The sequence below is a fragment of the Rousettus aegyptiacus genome, unplaced genomic scaffold, assembly GCF_014176215.1.
Source record: "Rousettus aegyptiacus isolate mRouAeg1 unplaced genomic scaffold, mRouAeg1.p scaffold_m13_p_14, whole genome shotgun sequence".
NCBI classification, from domain to species: Eukaryota; Metazoa; Chordata; class Mammalia; order Chiroptera; family Pteropodidae; genus Rousettus; species Rousettus aegyptiacus.
This window is the reverse complement of record NW_023416289.1, coordinates 32953562-32969756: the sequence shown is the minus strand read 5'-3', so window position 1 is coordinate 32969756 and position 16195 is coordinate 32953562. Positions and strand designations below refer to the sequence as shown.

The 16195-nt window shown below is 52.1% G+C and overlaps 1 protein-coding gene across 1 annotated transcript; it reads left to right on the top strand.

Annotated features, from left to right (window-relative positions):
* Positions 1 to 3114: 3114 nt before the first annotated feature.
* On the top strand, positions 3115 to 16096 carry ATP4A (ATPase H+/K+ transporting subunit alpha). Its single transcript, XM_016119743.2, has 20 exons — positions 3115 to 3249; positions 3337 to 3396; positions 3838 to 4041; positions 5188 to 5301; positions 5547 to 5799; positions 6093 to 6361; positions 6983 to 7181; positions 7562 to 7671; positions 7751 to 7885; positions 8324 to 8516; positions 9269 to 9444; positions 10541 to 10677; positions 10764 to 10914; positions 11006 to 11174; positions 11267 to 11421; positions 12637 to 12760; positions 13221 to 13366; positions 14657 to 14790; positions 15151 to 15252; positions 15339 to 16096. Exons 1-20 carry the CDS (start codon positions 3172 to 3174, stop codon positions 15529 to 15531), a joined length of 3102 nt encoding a protein of 1033 aa, XP_015975229.2. The 5' UTR covers positions 3115 to 3171; the 3' UTR covers positions 15532 to 16096.
* The last annotated feature ends 99 nt before the right edge of the window (positions 16097 to 16195 follow it).

Here is a 16195-nt window from a genome sequence, read left to right as displayed (position 1 = left end):
AACAGCCTGTGCCCACTCGCAGATACAACTTAGGATTGCTTGCTTGGGCACACAATGAAGAAATAAATGCACAAGACCCTCCTTCTTCAAAGACACAGAACTTGAGGAGCATCTGAAGGCTGAGTAATCAGGGAGGGTGGTAAAAATATTTAACTTCCAACATGGATGGGTACTGACCAGTCAGAACGGACAAGGTTGTGGGCCTGGAATAAGGTCTGGCTGGGAGGGCAGCCTGAAGGTGACAGGGTGTGGGAGGTGTAGGGGCTCAGGCAGTTGACTGTGTTTAATCATCAGTACAGCTGAGCGCCAGTGAGGCTGTGATGGTGTTTGGGATAGAAAATAAAGAAATCATAGAATAGCCCTCTGGTCATTCCCTAAGCTTCTTGGTATCCCCAAATGTCTGTCTTATTCTGGACTCAAAAATGAGGCCCATCCTGACAAGATGCTCAGTGGTCACACATCACGGTGTGCTCTGGCCAAAAGTGCACAACCTGAATCTCATCATGAGGAACCACTGGCAAACCCCAACGGAGGGGAATTCTCTTCCAAAATGTCAAGGTCATGAAAGACAAGGAAAAACAGGAAATGTTGCATATTGGAAGAGATTCAGAAAATGTGACAATGAAGTACAAAGTATGATCCTGAATTGGATCCTGGACCAAGAAAAGGACATGAATGGGAAAAATGGAGACATTCGAATAAATTGTCTAGAGCAACTAATAATGTTCTATCAGTGTTAATTTCCTGAATTTGGTCATTGGACTGTGGTTATGTAAAAGAGTGTCCTTATGCACAGGAGGCACATGCCTGGGTATTTATGAATAAGCATCTTATCTCCAACTTACTCTCAAATGAATTAGTCAAATCTTAAAAAAATCTATGTATCTAGAAAGTACAATTGTGGTAAAATCATTAAATTTAGATGAAGGACGGGCAGGTAGTACTTTTACAATCCCTGTAACTTGCAGGTTTTAAATATTTAAAAAGTTGGAAATTAACATAAAATAATAAAATAAGAAATGTGAAATAAAACAAGCGAGGTAGAGACTATGAAGGACAGTCCTCAAGTTTTGACAAAGGTCTACACAGTATTGTGAATCAGCCATTGGCTGCCAATGATGGTGCCTCGGTCTCTCCATCTGTGACTTAGGTTGTGAGGTTCCCTAGTCTATGCAGGCATGAGCCCCTTATCTCCAAGCCCTGGACTCTAGTTGCTGGTGGGGAGGGGTGGGGTGGCTGGAGACAGTGAGGGGCACTGAGGAGTTCCCAGTGACTGAGACTTCCTGAGGGCCTTCCAAGTGAGCCAAATTTGTTGATGAATATTCCCAACCGTCTGCTGAAATGGGTCCTGTTCGACATTCAGGAATGCTTACGGAGCATTTGCTATGTGTGCAGGGCACTGTTATGGGTGCTGTGCAACATCAGCAAACACAACCCAGCCCCAGTCTTTCTTCTAGCGCAATAAGATTGACGCCAAAACAAATAAAAATAAAATACAATGTCACATTGGGATAAGGGGTGTGAGTATAGCAAAGTTAGGGGGTGAAGTATGATAGGGGTGTAATATTACAAGTGAGGACTCTCTGAAGAGGTGACATTTGAGCTGAGACCTAGAGGTGAGAAAGCCATGCAGATATCTAAGGATAGAGTACCAGGCAGAAGGAGCTGCAAGTGCAAATCCCTGGGATGGGAATGACCTTGACCTATATAAAGCTCAACAAGGAGGCCAGTGCCAGGGGAATTGTATTAGAGCTTGAGCCCAGAGAGGTGAGCTAGAGCCAGATCTTACAGAAATGATTGTGGCATTTATTCAGAGAGAGAAAGGAAGCCTCTGAAGGGTTGTAAGCAGGGGACTGACACAAGCTGTTTTACATGTGTGGCCCAGAATGATGAAGTCTCAATGAGCAAGTGGATCCACTGCAAGGGCAGTCAGCGTGACTGCAGCCTCACTTGCTTCTCTCTTGGGGTTTCCTGTAGCAGGCTGGAGAAGACCAGCTGGGTGGGTGTGGGGAGAAGCTAGGCTACTCAACAGCTTTGACTTTCTCAGATGACCTGCCCCAGAGGAGAAGGACATTACCAAGGCAATTATCTTATCAGATATACACAAACCTGCCCCTGGGGGGACCTCCACCCCTGAGGCCCAAGTATGAATATCAAGGACCCAGTACCTGGCACATATTTGGCACTGCAGCTGTGAAATTTGGGTTTTTCATTGGTGATCCCTTATGAGAACCAGGCTCCAGGGTCCAATCTGGGCTGGAATCCTGTCCCTAATACTTACTCATTGTAATCTTAGGCAAAGTCCTTAACCTCTCCATGCCTTGGTTTCCTCATCTGTACAATGGGGTCTAATAAGAGAACATAACTTTAAAGGCTGTTTTGAGGAGCTAATGACACATTTGCACAAAGCACATGGGGCAGACCCAGCACACAGTAGGTGCCTACTAAATGGCATCCATTCTGAGACTGTTGTGAGCATGCTCCCACTCCAGGTGCGGCATGTGCAATATGGCCTGAAAACGGACACTCTGTAGGCAGCATATCTAGTTCTGAGTCCTGACTCTTTCAGGACTCTTTCTACCTTGGAGACCATGAGCAAGTGACTTCACCTCTTTGTGCCTCAGTTTACCCATCTGTTAGGCAGGGTCAGAACAGTACCCACTTCAAAGGCTTGTTCTGAGGTTAAATAGGTCAAAACGTGAAAGCTCTCCGCACAGTGCCTGGCACATAACGAGCTCCATATGTTTGCTAGTCTTCTTATTACCATGGATAGTCCCACTGGTTCCCCGATCTCAGTGGCAGGTTGTGATGGGGTCTGGGCAGGTTGGTCAGCCTGGTAGGGAATGCCTGAGCTGCCCGGGCCTAGAGGTCACCCCAAGGAGCTCTGTAATCAGCTGTAATTGGGCCAGTCCTGCCCCACCTCCTCCTTCCCTGGGTATATCAGGGCTGGTCTAGACCCCAGGTTCTGTCTTGGCAAAGGAGGGTGGCTGCATTAGACACCATGGGGAAGGCAGTGAGTGGGGCCCAAGGTCAGGGGTTGGGGGGGGTGGAGGCTGGAGGCAGGGGTTCCGGTGGGATCTGATGCCTCCTTTTTCCCTCTGTCCCCAGGAGAATTACGAGCTATACTCGGTAGAACTAGGTCCTGGCTCTGGTGGGGACACGGCAGCCAAGATGAGCAAGAAGAAGGCAGGCGGTGGTGGGGGCAAGAGGAAGGAGAAGCTGGAGAACATGAAGAAGGAGATGGAGATCGTGAGTATGGGGCGGGGGAGCTAGGCATGGGGCTGGAGTGGGGGCCGGTGAGAGCTGGACAGTAAATGCCCTGCCCCCACCACACAGAACGACCACCAGCTGTCAGTGGCGGAGCTGGAACAGAAATACAAGACCAGTGTGACCAAGGTGAGCTGGGGCAGAGGGAAGAGTGAGTGCAGAGAAGGGGAGAGGTGGGGTGGGGGAGAAAAAAGTGAAAATGCATTAGAAAGAAAGGGCTAAACAGAGAGAGAGAGAGACAGAGTAAGAGAAGCAGATAAAAAGAGACAGAGAGAGGCAGAGAGATTGGCGTAAGAGAGAGAAACAGGGCCAGAGACAACAGGAAGACACAGACAAAAGAGATGAGAGTGGAGAGAGTCGTAAAGAGACATCAAGGAGGGAAGGGGGAAGGGACAAGAACAGAGACAAAGAGGAAGAAAGAAATGAAGAGGCAAAAGTCCGACAGCAGGGGTAGGGGGAGACGGAGAGAGGGAAGGAATAGAAGAGAGAGAAGAGCCACCACCCCGAGGAGTGTATGAGGAGAGGAACGCCCTTAGCAGCCACTGCCGCTCCACCCTGTCCCGTCCCCAGGGCCTGTCTGCCAGCCTGGCCGCAGAACTGCTGCTGCGTGATGGACCCAATGCACTGCGGCCGCCAAAGGGTACCCCGGAGTACATCAAGTTTGCACGGCAGCTGGCAGGAGGTCTGCAGTGCCTCATGTGGGTAGCCGCTGCCATCTGCCTCATTGCCTTTGGTATCCAGGCCAGTGAGGGTGACCTCACCACCGATGACAATGTGAGTAGCGGGTGCTGGGGGCTCAGATATGGGACACAGGGACCTGCAGGACAGAGGACATTAAACATAGGATTCAGGACACTGGGGACATAGGGTGGGGATACAGAGATACAGAAATGCCGTTCTAAGACATGGTCATGGGGAGGATGAAAGACATTCGGATATAGAACAGACCCAAGGTCACAGGGGACACGGGGGAGAATGTGTCTCAGATACAGAGGATGTAGGTGGTGATACGAGGAAATGTGATATTTAAGATATGGGACTGAGAAAACAGAGAACATGGGATGGATCAAGGACAGAGGACATAGGGGACATTGAAACTCAGACGTGGTCCACAAGGGCTGAGGGCCATAAGGGAGACAAATCTCAGATCGCAGTATGTGGAGAGACGTAAGGCACTAGACATGGAAGCACAGAGACACAGAATGTTAAGATACAGGACAAGAGGACATCGAACATACGACAGGGTCAGAAAAAGGGACGAGGGGACTTGGGGGCTTTGGGACATGTGACATTAAATGTGACATAGGGCGGGAACTGGAGGTATATAGACATGGGAGACATTGGACATAGAGACTTGGAATTTGGGACATGGGACACAATAATAGAGTTCACAGAATGTGAAGCATAATAAGATCAATTACGCAGACATGGAAATGGGGACATGAGGGCACAGGAACTGCTGGACAGAGGGGACAAAGAGGATGGAATGCAGATTACGAAAACACAGAACATGAAACTCGTAGCACAAGGAATGAATATAGAACATAGGAACACAAGGAAACCTGTGTCAGTGGAATGCAAGACTTGGAGGACACAAGAAAAGGGAACGAATGTAACCAAGGTGCACAGGTTATAGGACATGGGGCTATGGGGCGCCTAGGATTCAGGGGCCAAAGAATATCAAATACAAGGAGAGAGAGAGACACAAGACACTGAGAATACAGGACAGTCAAATGTGGGATATGAAGAATATGGGGACAGGGGACGAAGGCTACAGGGAATAGTGCATGAGGTTTCTTAGTGGAGTGGGGAAAACCAGAGTGGAAGTGAGCCCAAGAATACCACGGGACCAGGGAGCAGGTGGGTGGCCTTGTGCAGGAAGCTTCCAGCCCCTACTCATAAGCCACACCCCCTCCCCAGCTGTACCTGGCACTGGCCCTCATTGCTGTGGTTGTGGTCACTGGCTGCTTCGGCTACTATCAGGAGTTTAAGAGCACCAACATCATTGCCAGCTTTAAGAACCTTGTGCCCCAGGTGGGTCACCCAGCGCCCTGCCGCTTCAAGTTCCCGAGACTCCGCACAGGCTCAGGCAGGCTCCTGGCATCTCTGTGTGGCCCCTTCCCATCAGGCCCAACCTGCCCTTCGTCCTTGGCCTCCATCTCTCCCCGCAGGTCCTCAACTCCCGCGCCCCCCTTGTTCATCTCTCACATCCCCATTGCACTGAACAACTTCCACCTCCAAGCACTGCCCACCTCAACTCTGGTGTCTCTGCCCCACAGCAAGCGACTGTTATCCGAGATGGGGACAAGTTCCAGATCAATGCAGATCAGCTCGTGGTGGGTGACCTGGTGGAGATGAAAGGTGGCGATCGAGTGCCAGCCGACATCCGCATCCTCCAGGCCCAGGGCTGCAAGGTGGACAACTCCTCGCTGACTGGAGAGTCTGAGCCACAGACCCGCTCCCCCGAGTGTACACACGAGAGTCCCCTGGAGACCCGCAACATTGCCTTCTTCTCCACCATGTGCCTTGAGGGTCTGTGAGGCCCCTGCCTGCCCGCCCAGCCAACCACACTGCCTCCACACTCCCCATCGCTGCCTCCACTGCCCTTCTTCTGCTACATTCTGAGATACACTGCCTCCCCACTTCACACGACTGCTGCCTCTTTAGGTCACACTACTTCTCTAGTTCCCATTGTTGCTACCCTCTTCCGAGGCCACACGGTTTCTACTGCCTTCCATTATTGCCTCCTCCTTCATTTCACACTGCTGTGCATGCCCCTATTGCTGCCCGCCTGGCCCTTAGTCACCCTCTTGGCCCCACTGCAGGCACAGCTCAGGGCCTGGTGGTGAACACGGGTGACCGCACCATCATCGGGCGCATCGCATCGCTGGCATCTGGAGTAGAAAATGAGAAAACACCCATTGCTATCGAGATTGAACATTTTGTGGACATCATCGCAGGCCTGGCCATTCTCTTTGGTGCCACATTTTTTGTGGTGGCCATGTGCATTGGCTACCCTTTCCTGCGGGCCATGGTCTTCTTCATGGCCATTGTGGTAGCTTATGTCCCTGAGGGGCTGCTGGCCACTGTCACGGTAAGTTCTGGAGGCAGAAGAGGAATGCAGAGAGTTGAGAGGGCTGTCCATCTGTATTCATGCGGGCTTCCCTCCACCATCTCCCAAGCTGTCCATCTATCCATTCGCCTCCCATCTTCCCACCTACATTCTCATCATCCATCTTTCCACACTCCCACCCCCCATCTCTCCACCTATTCAACTCAGCAAAAACTCACTGAGGCTACTCTGGGTCATATCCTGTGCCACACATTGAGGATTCAGAGATGAATGGGCAGGGTCCTTGACTAAAGGAGGCTGAGACCTGGTATGGGCAGCCTTCAACGGTCAGCTCAGAGGGGACTGAAGGGACGTTCGTTTTCTCATTTTGATTGTGTTGATCAGAGAAGTTACAAAACCTCAGCTAGGGCAGCTTACAGAGGGGCCTGGCTACATTTATCTGGGCAGATTTGGGAGGCATCCCAAGTATAAAGCACAGGCTGGACAAAAGTGTGGAGGCAAGAAAAAGCCTGGGTTTTGTGGAAGAATGCCACACACTCACTACTGTGGCTCAGGTAAAGGATCTCCAATGCTGTGAGAGAAGGGACGTGGAACTAAAAGCAAGGACTAGTCCCCACATGGCGTGTCTCACCCTTCCCACAGGTCTGCCTGTCCCTGACGGCCAAGCGCCTGGCCAGCAAGAACTGTGTAGTCAAGAACCTGGAAGCAGTGGAGACACTGGGCTCCACGTCAGTGATCTGCTCTGACAAGACGGGGACCCTCACTCAGAACCGCATGACTGTGTCTCATCTGTGGTTCGACAACCACATCCACTCAGCTGACACTACCGAAGACCAGTCAGGTGTGGGGGTGGGCGGAGACAGGGGCTGCGGCAAGGATATGGTAGAGGCGGAGACCTAGATGGGAGCTTCGAGATTACTGAAGGGAGCCTGGGGAAGGGCTTTGTCTTAATGGAGAAGGGAGAGGACCAGGTCCAGGGTCCTAGCGGGGGGCTAAGCTCCAGGTCTGTGAAAGTGCTTGGTATGGAGTCTCATAGGATTCTCATGGGTGACTAGATACTGGGTCTGGAGAGGAGGCTCCTGTTCCGGGGTAGGAGAAGGTGTTTGGGTCCCACCCAGGTCTTGGGGAGGGCCTCGGTTCTGGTGTGGGAGAGCCGCTGGGCCGGGTCTGGTGCCCGCACGGAGTCCGCTCGCGGCCCCAGCCTGGACGCCTGGCCTTCAGGGCAGACGTTTGACCAGTCCTCGGAGACATGGCGGGCGCTGTGCCGCGTGCTCACCCTGTGCAACCGCGCTGCCTTCAAGTCTGGCCAGGACGCGGTGCCGGTGCCCAAGGTGAGAGCCGGGTGGATTCGGGGGATACTGGGAGCCTGGCGCAGCCCAGCTCGTCCCTGACACCGGCCTCCGCTCGTAGCGCATCGTGATCGGGGATGCGTCCGAGACAGCGCTGCTAAAGTTCTCGGAGCTGACGCTGGGCAACGCTATGGGCTACCGCGAGCGCTTCCCCAAAGTCTGCGAGATACCCTTCAACTCCACCAATAAATTCCAGGTGTGCACCCGCTGAGGCCGCCCCAGGCCACAGCAAGCCCCGCCCACCGCATGCCCAACCACATTCAGGATGGACCTATGGCAGGCCCTCAGTCTCCTCCCTCTCCACAGCCAAACCCCTCCCACATCTCCTGTCTTATCCATAGCCAAAACCCACCTACGGCCAGGCCACGCCCGCAACCCCTTAGCCCGGAGCTCTCAGGCCTTGGGTGGGAGATAGCTCGCAATCCAAATCCTGTCCAGCCCAACTCCGGTAGCTAATTTGGTCCATCCCCCCCCCCCCCCGCCCAGGCCCCTAACTACACCCTTAGCCCTACCCCAAACCTCTGCCTCTAGCATGGACCTGCCCAGCCCCTACCTTACCCACTCAATGCTCTTCTGACGGCGCCCCTCCCCCTCTTGACCTCTCCCACAACACCTTCCCCTCCCCCGCCTACAGCTGTCCATCCACACACTAGAGGACCCGCGGGACCCGCGGCACGTGCTGGTGATGAAGGGCGCTCCAGAGCGTGTGCTGGAGCGCTGTAGCTCCATCCTCATCAAGGGCCAGGAGCTGCCCCTGGATGAGCAATGGCGTGAGGCCTTCCAGACTGCCTACCTCAGCCTGGGAGGCCTGGGAGAACGGGTGCTGGGTGAGATCCCCCGGGGGGCGGGGGGAGAAGAGTGTAACCAGTGTGCGAGGAGGAGCTAGAACAGACCCAACCCAATCTTCCAGGGACAGCCCCGACACTGACCTTTCCCATTCCTGGCTGACAGCTGACCTGCCCTAGTCCGCACACTCACCTTTGCCTTTCCATCACTCCTGACCCCTGTCTATCTTCAGTTCCTACCTTGACCCAGTCCCTCTGGACCTGTCCTCAGCTGGACGTTTCCAATTCTGACCTTTGATGCCTTAGTGATCCTAGCTCTTGCCCCAACTGATAACCTATCTTTGTTTTCACCTCCACCTTTCAGTCTTCCTCTTGACCCTTTGACCTTCCCCAGACCTGCCTCAATTCAAGACTTTCCCCAATCCTTGTCTTGACCTCTGACCTCCCTCAATTTTTGTCCTGACTCCTTGAACTTCCCTAACCCTGGCTTCAACCTTGGAAGGCACAGACCTGTGGTCCATTCTGGAGTTTTCATTTTACTTACTGTGTAACCACTGGCAAGAATTGTCCCCTCTCCAATCCTCATTTTCTTCATCTTAAAGATGAGGATGCTAACAGCCTCACAAGGTAGTTGTGAGGATGGATTCGGATAATGTAAATGAAGGATTCAGCACACAGTCAGGCATTCATGTGTGTGCTTGGTGCAAGGGGCTTGGTTATTTTACTCATCACCTGGCCTTGTTAGGGAAGGTTCCACCTAGGGCTCCTCTCTGACGTCCCTGTTTTCTGGTCAGGCTTCTGCCAGCTCTACCTGAGTGAGAAGGACTACCCGCCTGGCTATGCATTCGACGTGGAGGCTATGAACTTTCCAACTAGTGGCCTGTGCTTTGCGGGACTTGTATCCATGATAGACCCACCCCGGGCCACTGTCCCTGATGCTGTGCTCAAGTGCCGCACAGCAGGAATCCGGGTATGCCACCGGGGAAAGGAGCGAGCAGGGGCAAGAACAGAGGATGGCAGTATTTCTGTCACATCTGAAAATCGCTTGAACTGAAAAGAGATTATATTGGTTCGTGAAGCTAAAAAGTTTTGGGGGAGTGAAGCTTTAGATATAGCTAGATCCAAATGTTCTGTGTCATTAGAAATGTCTTTTTCCTTTTCTCAGCTCTGCTTTTCTCTCTGCTGGCTATATTCTCAAGCAGTCCCTACATCTGTTGGACAAAGATGACCACCCCCCAGCAGATCCAACTTACCTGTTTAGCCACCTCACAGAAAAAGAGTGCCTCTTTTACAGTTGTACTAGATTGGATCACATGTTCATCCCTGAAGCAGTCACTGTGGCTGGGGGATAGAATACCTTGGTTGGCCAGGTCTGGGCTCACTTGCCCAATCTTGGCCAGGGACCTAAACTTCAACCTGAGGGCAGGGGTGGTTCCCTAAAGACAAATCAAGAGTGGGGAGCCAATGCCGAACAAACATCACCCAAGTCTTTCCCGCGGTCTGTAAGGTACCATAAGATCCAGGTGCTGTTATGTTTCTCAGCTCATTCCTTAGCCCTCTACCTCTGTTCAGTCCTCGCTAGTCATGCTGATCTGCCTGCTGTTCCTCCAACAGTTTAGGCATATTCTCATCTTTCTCATTTTGTATTGGCTGTTCCCTCTGCCAGGAACACTCTTTCCCCAGATTTCCACGTGGCTAATTCTCACCTCTTTCAGGTCTCTGCTCAAATGTCACACAAGGCTTTTCCTGGACACACTTAAAACTGAACCAGCACTTTTTCCACCCAGCACTTACCATCCTCTTTACCTACTTTAACTTTCCTCCATCCTTCTAACATGCAATATAATTCATTTCTTAATTTAAAAAAATTTGTCTCCCACACCAGAATGTCAGTTCCACGAGGACAGGGATTTTTATCTGTTTTGTCCCCGCTGTTTCCCAAGCACATAGCAGGTGGCCACGATTGGTTGAATAAATGAATGAGTGTAACAGTAGACATCCACCAGGGAGAAGAGGGAGATTGGGCGGATCTGAGGGGGTCAAAGATTTGCTGGTCCTCCCCACAGGTGATCATGGTGACAGGTGATCACCCCATCACGGCCAAGGCCATTGCAGCCAGTGTGGGCATCATCTCAGAAGGCAGCGAGACAGTGGAGGACATCGCTGCCCGTCTCCGTGTGCCTGTGGACCAAGTGAATCGGAAGTAAGCCCCCTTAAGACCTCCCCATGATTCCTCCCACACCCCATGCAGACTGAGGCCCAGTGATTCCCTCCCACCTCCTTCCCCAGGGATGCCCGTGCCTGCGTGATCAATGGCATGCAGCTGAAGGACATGGACCCATCAGAGCTGGTTGAGGTGTTGCGCACCCACCCTGAGATGGTGTTTGCTCGCACCAGCCCCCAGCAGAAGCTAGTGATTGTGGAGAGCTGCCAGCGACTGGTGCGACCCTGCTGATGAAGATGGGCAGATGGGTTGGGCTGGCCCCGGGCTGGCCTCTCACCACCTGCCCACCTTTACCCATGCCCTGCAGGGTGCAATTGTGGCTGTGACAGGGGATGGTGTGAATGACTCCCCGGCCCTGAAGAAGGCAGACATTGGCGTGGCCATGGGCATTGCTGGCTCAGATGCTGCCAAAAATGCAGCTGACATGATCCTGCTGGATGACAATTTCGCCTCCATCGTGACGGGCGTGGAGCAGGGTCTGGGCTGGGTCAGAGAAGGGGGCAGGCAGTGTGGGCATAGAAAGAAGTGGGGCTGTGAGGAGGCTGAGGTGCCTGCTGTACTCTTTTAGGCCGACTGATCTTTGACAACCTGAAGAAGTCTATTGCCTACACATTGACCAAGAATATTCCTGAACTGACGCCATACCTCATTTACATAACTGTCAGCGTGCCCTTGCCCCTGGGGTGCATCACCATCCTCTTCATAGAACTCTGCACTGATATTGTGAGTCTACAGCCCCAATGCTCCACCCACACACACCCACAGACATGTGCCGATGGACAGACATGGTGGGTAGAGACCACCATGGACATTTCTGGACACAGAACAACACAGACAAGATATGTGTACAATAGCTAGCCAGATGTAGAGACACAAGCAGATAGGTAGACACAGACCTATGGACATGGGTACATAGGTGGACACTCAGGTAGGCATGGACAGACCCATGGACACACATGAACTCAGATCTGGACACTCAGACAAACAGATATTAACAGATATCTGGCTCAACTTGGATTGCAGATAGGTATCCTCCAATAGCAATGGACAAATAAACACTATCAGATAGACCTCAAGGCAGACAGACAGAAACGAGCCACAGGTACAGCCACAAATGCAGCCATCATGGCCATGTTGATATGTTTATTCAACAACACTTACATAGTGCCTACTTTGGGCCAGGCACACATTAATTTACTTAATTTTGTCCTCATAATCACTCTATGACATGGGTTTTATTTATCTATCACCCCATTTTGCTGATGAACTAATTAAGGGATAGGCAGGTTGAGTGTCTTGCCTTAGGTCACACAGCTAATAAGTGTCAGCTGGGATTTGAGCCCAGGTAGTTGGATGTCCCAGAGCCTGTGCTCATGATTAGTATATTCTGCTGGCACTCTGTAGTCATACACAGATGGGTGGGGAGATGGGGAGGAAGACACAGAGACAAAAGGGACACAGAGAAATAGAGAGAGTGACAGAGAAAGAGAGACAGGGACACAAAGACACAAAAGCAGAAACACAGTCATGGCAAAAGAGACCAGCAACAGGGACAAAGAAACAGAGTAAAGGACAGAAAGAGAGAGGCCAAGGCCAGAGTACCCCAGAGAAAAACCACAGAGTCAGAGAGAGGAGGAGGAGGCAGAAAGGGAGGCAGAGACAGAGAGGAGGAGGAAACGTGCAGCAGTGGAGATAAATGCAGATGCTCTGATGGGGATGGACAACGGAATGTAGATATGAAGTGGGCATGCCAGCGCTCTTGACGGGGACCAGCTGGACTCAGGCTGTCCAGTCAGGTGTGGCTGTGTGGTCACTGCAGGTCCTGTCTCCTAACATCAGTCCTATCCCTGCCCACTGGCAGGGAGCAGGGGCACTCCAGAGAGTGGGGACAGGGGCCCAGGCAAACCCTTGACCCCAGTTCCTTCCACTCCTGGGCAGTTCCCATCTGTGTCACTGGCATATGAGAAGGCTGAGAGTGACATCATGCATCTGCGTCCACGAAACCCGAAGCGTGACCGATTGGTCAACGAACCCCTGGCTGCCTACTCCTACTTCCAGATTGGTGAGTGCCCAAGAGACCAGGAATCCCAGGGATCTCTAGCTAGGACGCTCACCTGCCTTGGGGTCTCGAACGGGCTCTGGCTGTTCTGGATCTCTGTCATCCTCTGAGTCCTTATCTGCACATGATTGTCTCGATAGTTCCGTGTCCCTTCTCTGTCTCTAGACCTATTCTCCACGCCCCTGTCTCTGGTGTGTTGCCTGGTTTTCTAGTTGTCTCTGTCTCTCTTTGTGCCCTGTCTCTTGTGTCCTTATCAATCTCTCTTGGGGTCCTTGTCTCTCTCTGTGTCTGTCTCTCCATGTCTGTCAATGTCTATGTTCCTGTCTTTTGTCACTGTTTTTGTCTCTGTCTGTGTGTATCCATGATCCTCTCTGTGTATGTGTGTCCCTGTCTTTCTCTCTCTCTCTCCCCATGTCCCTGACTCTCCATCTCTGTCTCCCTGTGTCTCCTTGCCTCTCCCCAGGTGCCATCCAATCATTTGCTGGCTTCACTGACTACTTCACTGCCATGGCCCAGGAAGGCTGGTTTCCATTGCTGTGTGTGGGGCTGCGGCCACAGTGGGAGAACCACCACCTACAAGATCTGCAGGACAGCTATGGCCAGGAGTGGGTGGGTCCCATGACTCCCTTGTTTCCAGTGCCACCTGTGTGTGTGGTCCCCTTGAGACTGAGCCCTGCCAGAACATCCCAGATACCCAGACTGTCAGTTCTTGGGTAAGGGCCTTTCCCATCACCATCCTGAGCTCCAGACTCCTGGTTCTGATGGTCCCAGCTGTAGATGGATCCTCTCCCTGCCCAGATGGTAACAATCATCTCAGGTGTAGAACCAGGCCTTGTTCTCTTATTTGTCCTGCCTCACCTACACAGAATATTTGCATATGTGGCTGACTTTATTGTAGGTTTGGAGCATAGAGAGGCTAGGCCTGGCTAGCAGATGTGTTAAGCTTGCCCTGTAGTTACAGAGCAGGATGTTCTCCTTAAACATTTACTGTAGTGGTTAAAAATGCAGACCTGGGAGCCAGACTGCCTTGGATTAATGGTATGCCACTGCTCCTCACCACTGTGTGACCTTGGGCAAGTTGCTTTGCCTCATTGTGCCTCAGTTTTCTTATCTATAAAATGGAGAGAATACCGATGTTTACCTCAGTGATGTCCGAGTGGATGGCCCCCACAGCAGCAGCATGGCCATCACATGGGATCTTACTTGAAATGTAAATTCTCAGTCCCCACCCCCAACCTCCAGGTTCAAAAACTCTGGGGGTTTGCAGGTGCCTGGAAGTCTGTGTTTTAACCAGCCCTTCTGGGGTTCTGATGGATACTGAAGTTTGGGTACCACTAATCTACCTCATAGGAATACTGGAAAGATTAAATGAGATAAAACATGTGAAACCCTTGTTACCTGGAGCACAGAGAGTGTCCCCTACACAATTAGCTGGTATTAAAAAGTTATATTGGAGAAGTGGACTGAATAGTGACTGCCCCTTTAAGTGCCCTGTTCCCCAAAAACCCACCTGGTCCACTTCACTCATTTTTGCCATCTACCTGGGTCCTAGAGTCACTGGACTTCGCAAATCCTGCCTTGGGATTCTGATTCCTTTTCCTCAGGTCCCTTCTATCACCCAGGATATTCTACATCCCTTCTTTCATTTTGAAAGCAATTGGCCTGACCTGTCCTCTGCCCACACACTGACATCCAAGCTCTGCTAGACCAAGGTGTCTGGGTCTCACAGTGTGGGGTCCTGCAAACCTGGCCAGATCCTGCATCTCTCCACCCCTGCCTCCCCCGAGGCTCTGATGCAGGGGAAAGAGCATTTAGGGGTTCATGGCTCCTGGCCCCAAGTACCTGGATGGCTGCAGTGCCTGTCTTGGATTCAGGCTGCTTTTTTTCCCCGGCCCACAGACATTCGGACAGCGCCTGTACCAGCAGTACACCTGCTACACTGTGTTCTTCATCAGCATCGAGATGTGCCAGATTGCTGATGTCCTCATCCGCAAGACACGTCGCCTCTCTGCCTTCCAGCAGGGCTTCTTCAGGTCTTTGGCCCAGCCCTGTCCCACTGTGCCTTCCTGAATCCCATCAGGTCCTGACTAGGGCTTACTGCAGCCAACAAACACCAGCTGGTGTACTGGTGCCAGGTGCTAATACTCCTCACTGATAGCTGGGCAGTAGCTCCCACCATGTGCCTCTCAACTGGCTCCTCCAGGTTTTATCAACTAAAGGGGTGGCAGGGCCAGCATCCACTGTTGCAGAGGCGCGGGCTACTCCAGTGTTAAATGGTTAGAACATCTCCCTGCTAATATCTGACCTAGTACTCTTCCTTCTGGCCCCCAATCCCTGATGGCCTTGTTCTGAGCCCAGCAGTCTAAACCTGTTCCATCCTGTCCTACCTGCAGGAACAAGATCCTGGTGATTGCCATTGTGTTCCAGGTCTGCGTTGGCTGCTTCCTGTGCTACTGCCCCGGAATGCCCAACATCTTCAACTTCATGCCCATTCGGTGAGGGCTCATGAAGTGAGTAGGATGTGCATGGGGACACGGACCTGGGGATACCCTTTACCTTGCCATCTCCCCTGTGCCTTCAGGTTCCAGTGGTGGCTGGTCCCCATGCCCTTTGGCCTCCTCATCTTCGTCTATGATGAGCTCCGGAAGCTTGGAGTTCGTTGTTGCCCAGGGAGTGAGTGGGGAGACTGGGGGTGGGAAGCTGAAAATGTTCCCACGGCAGCTGCCCTGACCTTTGATTTTCAGCACTTGACCTCCAAATCAAGCCACCACTGAGACATAACTTCTGAGCCTCTGGACCCACCTCCCCCAGCACTGAGTCTTCTTTTTCTCTCTCTCCCAGGCTGGTGGGACCAGGAACTCTACTATTAGAGGGGCCCTGCCTCCACCACAGCCAGGTGGGTGCAGGACTCATTGGACTGTCTTCATAGTCACCAAAACACCTGAGCAATCAAGAGTCCTAGCCTCACCTGTGTCTACTCCTGCAGCCCACAGCATCCCTACCTTGCAGGGATCGTCTCTATTCTCCTTCCCCATCCCAAAGAAGCAGTCCTGGAAAGCAGTCCCTAGGCCCAGTCCTCTGAACTGGCCTGGGGAAGACCCCACGTGAGGGCTGGGGGACTTTGATGGGAAGTAGGAGCTAGTAGCTCCTGTGAAGTAGGCTGCCTGGGGGCTCCTCTTTAAAAGACACTTGTGTCCAAGTGGTAGTAATAAACCAGCTCACAGTGACTGTGCTTTTACTGTCTTAAGTGTTTTTCATGAGCCCCTTCGGTCCCACGATCCTAGGGGCTATTTGTTCCCAAAACACAGCCTGGTGTAGCAAGTACTCAATAAATGTCCTTTGGGGGAATTAATTCTCCTTTCTTTGCTTAGGGTTACAGCATTTAAAAGCGAGCTGGATGTGACCACAGACACCCTCCGAAGTATTGCTTTAACCATT

What these genes read in the sequence shown, in the direction of transcription:
- ATP4A (XM_016119743.2), top strand. Translation starts at nt 3,172, where the DNA reads ATGAGCAAGAAGAAGGCAGGCGGTGGTGGGGGCAAGAGGAAGGAGAAG. An exon ending in TGGAGAGCTGCCAGCGACTG is followed by an intron (nt 10,915 to 11,005) that starts GTGCGACCCTGC and finishes CATGCCCTGCAG; the next exon opens with GGTGCAATTGTGGCTGTGAC. An exon ending in TAGAACTCTGCACTGATATT is followed by an intron (nt 11,422 to 12,636) that starts GTGAGTCTACAG and finishes ACTCCTGGGCAG; the next exon opens with TTCCCATCTGTGTCACTGGC.